The sequence below is a fragment of the Penaeus chinensis genome, chromosome 8 (assembly GCF_019202785.1).
Source record: "Penaeus chinensis breed Huanghai No. 1 chromosome 8, ASM1920278v2, whole genome shotgun sequence".
NCBI lineage: Eukaryota > Metazoa > Arthropoda > Malacostraca > Decapoda > Penaeidae > Penaeus > Penaeus chinensis.
In genome coordinates, this window is record NC_061826.1 from 5,271,975 (window position 1) to 5,279,474 (window position 7,500).

The 7,500-nt window shown below is 45.2% G+C and overlaps 1 protein-coding gene across 1 annotated transcript in view; it reads right to left on the reverse strand.

Annotated features, from left to right (window-relative positions):
• Positions 1 to 2,890: 2,890 nt before the first annotated feature.
• Positions 2,891 to 7,500, reverse strand: part of LOC125027767 (pollen-specific leucine-rich repeat extensin-like protein 1) — a 13,248-nt gene continuing 8,638 nt past the window's right edge. Inside the window, exons 3-6 of the mRNA XM_047616904.1 lie at positions 6,879 to 6,967; positions 6,048 to 6,428; positions 4,322 to 4,473; positions 2,891 to 2,935 (exon numbers count right to left, since the gene is read on the reverse strand). Coding sequence (XP_047472860.1) covers positions 2,891 to 2,935; positions 4,322 to 4,473; positions 6,048 to 6,428; positions 6,879 to 6,967 — 667 coding nt within the window. The remainder of the gene's footprint in view (positions 2,936 to 4,321; positions 4,474 to 6,047; positions 6,429 to 6,878; positions 6,968 to 7,500) is intronic.

The window sequence follows — 7,500 nt, forward strand, 5'->3', positions numbered from 1 at the left end:
GTATTTTCCTTTTCATGGGGGACTGAAGGGGAATGGGGGGGGGGGGGGGCTCTGTTTTCGTATCCTATTTTCTTTATCTATCTTTATCTATTATCTTTTGTCGGCGTCTGTGAACTTTTTCTTCTTTTCCTTTTGCTTATCGTGAAGTTCTTATTTTCTCTTTTTATTTTCCTTTGTTAATTTTCTTGGTCTTATTTCCAAAAATATATTTTATCTATCTTTTTATCTGTTTTTCCTCTATCTATCTTTCACCCTCTTATTTTCTCTACCTGATTTCTTCTTTCTCACTTTCTCTATCTTACCGTCTTTATCTTATTTTCTTGTCTTCTTCATCTGCCGAGTTGGTTCCCCATTCGCTCTCTTCTTCCTTAATGAATAAAACTCAAGATTCATTCATTATCATAATCATTCAATGGTCCATTTCTCTCTTTTTCCCTTTCTCATTTTCTTACGTACGGACCTAGGGAATTATCTTCCTCTCTCCTCGTCCCTTCCTTTCTCATTACATTGCACTCTCTCACCTCACACCTCCATGACACTCTCCTCATTTCATTTTTTTTTTAACTTCGTGTTTTCATGAAATATTCCTCATCAAATTCATTTTTTTTGGAACGAGCACTTGAATGATATTCTCCTCACTACGTCCACTCTCTCGCCTCATACTTGCTGGAGAATCTCCTCTCTGCGTCCATTCTCTCGCCTCATACTTCCTCATACTTCCTCACACTTGCATGAAATTCTCACTACGTCCACTCTCTCGCCTCACACTTCCTCATACTTCCTCACACTTTCTGGAGATTCTCCTCACTACGTCCATTCTCTCGCCTCACACCTCCTCATACTTCCATGAAATTCTCCTCATGCTTTTTCCCTCCCTCATCCATCGCCCTCACAGCCAGTATAACCAACGGTGATAAATGAGCCAACTGCTTAGAGATTCGAAACTGCGTCCACCGCCGCCTCCATCATCAGACCTCCCGGAATGTTAGTGTGATTATATATATATATATATATATATATATATATATATATATATATATATATAGAGAGAGAGAGAGAGAGAGAGAGAGAGAGAGGGAGAAAGAGAGAAAGAGAGAGAGAGAGAGAGAGAGAGAGAGAGAGAGAGAGAGAGAGAGAGAGAGAGAGAGAGAGAGAGAGAGAGAGAGAGAGAGAGAGAGAGAAAGAGAGAGAGAGAGAGAGAGAGAGAGAAAGAGAGAGAGAGAGAGAGAGAGAGAGAGAGAGAGAGAGAGAGAGAGAGAGAGAGAGAGAGAGAGAGAGAGAGAGAGAGAGAGAGAGAGAGAGAGAGAGAGAGAGAGAGAGAGAGAGAGAGAGAGAGAGAGAGAGAGAGAGAGAGAGAGAGAGAGAGACATATATACATTAATTCACTCATATATTGATTGATTTATCTATTCATTCATTTATTTATTTATTTATTTATTTATTTATTTATATGTGCATATATATATACGTATATCTATGCATATGTGTATGTGTGTTTGTGTGTGTACATAGATAGAGAGATAGATAAATAGATAGGTGGGTAGATAGCTGGATAGTTAGACAGAAAGACAGAGAGAGAGAAATAGATGGCTAGATAAACAGTGAGAGAGCGAGAGAAAGAAAAGAAACTAAATGGATGGAAAGATAGATAGAGAGATGGGTAGAGAGCTAGACAGTCTGATTAAAAAATAGAGAGATAGACATATAGATTGATAAATAGATAAATAGAGAGAAAATATACAGATAGAGATTGATTAATAATATGTCTATATACTTACCTCTTCATTAAATCATTCAAGCGTCTGCTTATTCATAAATTAATATAAACTTCCGCTAACACACTCACACACACACACACACACGCACACACACACACGCACTCACATACACTCACACACACACACATAGACACACACACACACACACACAACACACACACAAAACACACACACACACACACACACACACACACACACACACACACACACACACACACACACACACACACACACGCAAACACACACACACACATACATATATACGCATATACATGTACACGCTTTATCTTACACTCACTGTGTGTTTGTCTACGTGTGTTTTCTTTTTGTTTTCACTCCGAGTATTGTTCTAGAAACTTCTGGTGTCCAACCACCCTTTTTTCCCTTCTCTCTGTCTCCCTTTTTTTCTTTATTTTTCTAAATCCTTTCCTCTCCTCTCGAAAGGGAAAGTTAGAGAGAAATAGATTTAGTTTTCCAAGAGGGTTGACAGCGTGCGGGGGGGCTGGGGAGGGGGGGTGGGGACGGAGCAACGGAGGGGGGGGGGGCGCGAGGAAGTAAGACCAGCGATGGGAGGAGGGGGGGGGGAGGGAGAGGAGTGAGGGGGAGAAGGATGAGGGGGTGGAGGAGTAAGGAGGAGGAGAAGGAAGAGTGAGGGGGTGAAGGATGAGGAGTGAGGGGGAAAAGGAGGAGAGGTAGGAGGAGAAGGATGAGGGTGACCGAGGAGGATGAGAATAAGGAGACGGAGGAGGAGGAGGAGGAGGAGGAGGAGGAGGAGGAGGAGGAGGAGGAGGGGAGGGGGAGGAGGAGGAGGAGGAGGAGGAGGAGGACTTAGGGGGGATGAGAATAAGGAGAGGGATGATGATGATGATGATGATGATGATGATGAGGAGGAGGAGGAGGAGGAGAGTGAGAGTGAGAAGGAGAAGAAGAAGAAGACGAAGAAGAAAGAGGAGAAAGAAGGTAAGGAAAGTCGGAGAAGTTGGAGAAGTAGAAGGGGGAGGAGGAAACACGAGGAGGATGCAGGGAAGGAGGAGGAAGGAGAAGGAGGAAAAGACCAATCACACGATGAGGAGTCCGGGAACCTATGGCTGACACTTTTCCTTTTTATCCTCTTAACATCGGTTCTTAGAGCCCGGGTTCTTGGCGGGTGGCGCTTGCTGTAGAGGTCTTAGCATGGGGCTCTTGGGGCTCTCGACCCGCTCTCCTTTTCTCTTCTTTTTTCTTCGTTTTGTTGGTCTGTGACTCTAGCTCTTCTCTGTCTCTGGTTCTGTCTGTTTCTGTTTGTATGTCTGTCTGTTTCGTTCACTCTCTCTCTCTTTCTCTCTCTCTCTCTTTCTTTCTCTATTTCTCTCTCTTTCTCTCTCTCTCTCTCTCTCTCTCTCTCTCTCTCTCTCTCTCTCTCTCTCTCTCTCTCTCTCTCTCTCTCTCTCTCTCTCTCTCTCTCTCTTCCTTCTTTCTTTTACTCTCTCTAGCATTTTTTTTTTTTTCACTTTTCCATGTGATATTATTCAAAAGTACGAGACCCTTAGGGCATGACTTCTAACCTATCAATCTCCTCTCGTGATTTATTTATCTCCCCGTTATCACTCCTTCCCCATAGCTCCCTTATTCGTCTCTCTTTTCACCTGTCTGTTTCGAAGCAGGCACGAGCTCCGTCGACGAAGCTGTTTCGATTCGACCTCGACACTCTGCGATCTTCTTCCGGCCATCGAGGATTTGGCTGAGAGAGAGAGAGAGGCAGACAGACAGACAGGCAAATAGGCAGAGAGGAGTAAAGAGAATATAGTTATAAAGTATCGAAAACGAAAGAGATACACAGGGCGATGAACAGGGAGATAGAGAAGAATTGAATGAATATTGAAGAAAAAGGTGAAAGAGGAAGAGGAGGGAAAGGGGAATGATATATAGGAGGCGAAAGAGGGAGAATCAGAGAATCAGAAGGGAAGAGAAAGGAGATGGCAAGACAAACAAAAATCAAGAAAAGATAAACAAGAGGATTAAGAAGGAGAAATTTGCGAGAGCCGAAAAAAACAAGGGAATAAACGAAAAAAGAACAAAGAAGAAAGGAAGAGGAGACAGAAGAAGACAAGTAGAAGAGAGGAGGCGATAAAGCTAAAACTCTCCCCCTTTCCTCCTACTCCTCTTCCCTCCCCTCCTTCTCCTTCTCCAGTTCCTCCTCCTCCGCTCTTTTCTCCCTTCCTCCTCCTCCCCTTTTCTCCTCCTCATCCCTTTCCCCCTCCTTTTCCTCCTCCTCCTCCCTCTCCTTCTCCTTATCTTTTTTTCCTCCTCCTCCTCCCTTTCCTCCTCCTCCTCCAGTTCCTCTTCCTCCTCCTCCTCCCTTTCCTCCTTTACCCCTACTTCCTCCTCCTCCTCCTCCCCTTTCCTCCTCCTCCTTCCCCTTTCCTCCTCCTCCCCCTTTCCTCCTCCTCCCCCCCTTTCCTCCTCCTCCTCCTCCCCCTTTCCTCCTCCTCCCCCTTTCCTCCTCCTCCCCCTTTCCTCCTCCTCCGCCGCCGCCATCAGAAGATCAGCAGCGACCTCATTACCAGCGACTCCAGCATCATTATCAGGCCGAGGACCATCATCATCAGGGAGAGAGCTGCCCCAGGGGTCGCGCCAACGAGAGAACGCACTCTGCGGAGCCTCACGCCCGTCTTGGAGCGGGTGTTACCGATGCCGTTGTGGCCCACTCCAGGAGCTGCTCATTAATGGCCTTCGATGTCTCGCCGATGTCAAGGGGGAGCGAGGGGGGTGGTGGTGGTGAGGGGGAAGGAGGGAGAGGGGTGGATGAGGGGAGAAAGAGGGGAGTTAAGGGGTGGGAATGGAAGGGGAGGGGAGAAGAGTTAGTGGGGTGGAAGGGGCGTGGAGGGGAGGAAGAGGGGTGTGCGGGAGAATGGATGGGGACGAGGGAGAGGGGAGAATAAAGGGTGGAAGTGGAAGGGGAGGAAGGGGTGCGAGGGGAGGAAGAGAAGGAGAGCGGGAAAATGAAAGGGGAGATGGGGGGAGTTGGCGAAAGAGGACAATAAGGGGGAATGGAAAGGGAAAACGTTAGGGTAGAATGCGAAGGGAGAAAAGGGAGAGGGAGAGAGAGAGGGGGGATTTAAGTGTAGAGAGGAGGAGAACAAGGGGAAAGAAGGAGAGGACAAGAAAAGATAGAAGAGGAGAAGGGAAGGAAGGAGGAGAGGAGAAAGAGGGGTGAGGAAGGGGAAAAAGGGGGGGGAGGGAAATGGGAAAGAGGAGGAGGAGAAGGGGAATGAGGGCGAAATGGGAAGATGAAATAGGAGAAAGAGGAGGAGAGAGAGGGAATGGAAGGGGATAAAAGTGGGAGTGAAAGGTGGAGATAAAAGGGGAGAAGAAGGAGAGTAAGATAGAGAAAGAGAGATAGATAGATAGATAGATAGATAGATAGATAGATAGATAGAGAGAGAGAGAGAGAGAGAGAGAGAGGGAGATAGAGAGAGCGAGAGAAACAAACAGAAAGACAGACAGACAGACAGACAGACACACCAAATAACATACAGACAGACACACTAAAAGACATACAGACAGAGAGGAAGCAATGAAGGGAGGGCAAGAGATGTGAGAGGGAAAGAAGCGAAGGAGCGTTGGTGCGGCGGGAGAGGGGGAGGGAGGGAGGGAGGGAGGGAGGGAGGGAGGGGGGGGGCGAGAGGGAGAGGGGGAGAGAGCGAGGGGAGAGAAGTCAAGGGTTAGAGGTTAGGGAAATCTGGGATTGGCGATGGCGTGTCTGCTCTTTCACTCACTTGCACTCCGAGTGGCACAGGGGCGGCGGGGATGCGTGGAAGTGGAGGGCAGGAAGAGAGGAGGAGGAAAGTGGAGAAGAAAAAGGGGAAGTGGAGAAGAAGGAGGAAAATGGAGGACAAGGGGGGAAGTGGAGAAGAAGGAGGAAAATGGAGAAGAAAAAGGGGAAGTGGAGAAGAAGGAGGAAAATGGAGGACAAGGGGGGAAGTGGAGAAGAAGGAGGAAAATGGAGAAGAAGGGGGGAAATAGCGAAGAAGGAGAAGATAGACAAAGATAGACAAAGATAAAAAAATTGAGATAGAAATAGATACTTGGATAGATAGATATATAGAGAAATATATGTCTATATATAGATAGATAAATAGAGAGACAGATAGATGGATAGATAGAGAGATAAATAAATAGAGAGAGAGACAGACAGACAAAGAATAAGAAAGTAAGAAGGGGGAGGTACGGTAAGAAAGAAAGACAAAGAAAGACAAAAAAGAGAGAGCAAATAAACAAGAAATTGGCGAGAGGAGGTGGCAGGGGAAGTAGCGGAGGTCGTCCTCAGCGCCGCCGGTCCCGCGCGCGCAGCTCCTCGGACCGTCGGCCTTGCAAATTCCGAGGACGAGATGGAAGCCTCTCCCTCAAGCCTCACGGTGGGCTGTGACTCTTTAGGGTAAGAGCTGCACCCTGATGACCTTAGAGCTGCGCCCCCGCTGTGATTAGGCGTTGCTGAGTGCTCGGGAGGAGGGAGATGAGGGGCGGAGGAAGCTGCGGCGAAGACGTCGTGATGCTCTGAGAAATGCCCAGGGAGGCTTAGAGGCGCTTCCTGGTGATTGTGCGGGGGGCGGGCGCGGAGGGGGGGGGGCATGGTGGCGGAGGGGAGGGGAGGCGACATGCTGCATGACGCTGGGGGAAATGTGGATGAAATACAATGTGCAGACACAAATACATACGTATACACACACACACACACACACACACACACACACATATATATATATATATATATATATATATATATATATATATTTATATATATATATATATATAGATAGATAGATAGATATATATATATATATATATATATACATTAAGTATATATACATACATACATACATACACACATATATATATATATATATATATATATATATATATATATATATATATATATATATATATGTGTGTATGTGTGTGTGTGTGTGTGTGTGTGTGTGTATACACACACACACACACAAACACACACACACATACACATACACACCTAAACTTCCATACATTCAAACACATACACACCCAAAACAACGACCCCTTCCACACACACACACACATAGTATAATATCGGACATTTCAAACACTGGCGAAATTTGAGAATTTTCCAGTTTAGGGATTCAGTAGCGAGGTTATTTATGCGCTTGTAGTCCAATATTTGGCTGTATTGGTAACTGGGATTTTTGAGGTTTGGGTTCATGTGTGAATTTCCAAAATGTTGTGATATTCGAAGAAAAAAAAACCCACACATTGAAAGGAAGATAGGGGGAGGAAAAAGATGAATGAGATGATATGTGAGACATGGAAATAAAAGAGGTGAATAATAATAAGAATGAAAAAAAATGTATATGTATATATATAAAGAGAAAGAGAGAGAGAGAGAGAGAGAGAGAGAGAGAGAGAGAGAGAGAGAGAGAGAGAGAGAGAGAGAGAGAGAGAGAGAGAGAGAGAGAGAGAGAGAGAGAGAGAGAGAGAGAGGGAGAAATAATGAGAAAAGAAGATAATGAGAATAAAGAAATTACAATGATAGTTATGAAAAGAAGAAAAAAAACATGATGAGAATACGGAAGTAAGAATGAATAAGATGAAAGAGGGAAGCGAGAGTGGGAGAAGGAATTAATCAGAATAAAGAACTTATATAAATAGAGAAAGATGAAAGGGAAAGGGGAAGAAAAGAATAAACAAAAGGGTTGGAATAAGAATGATA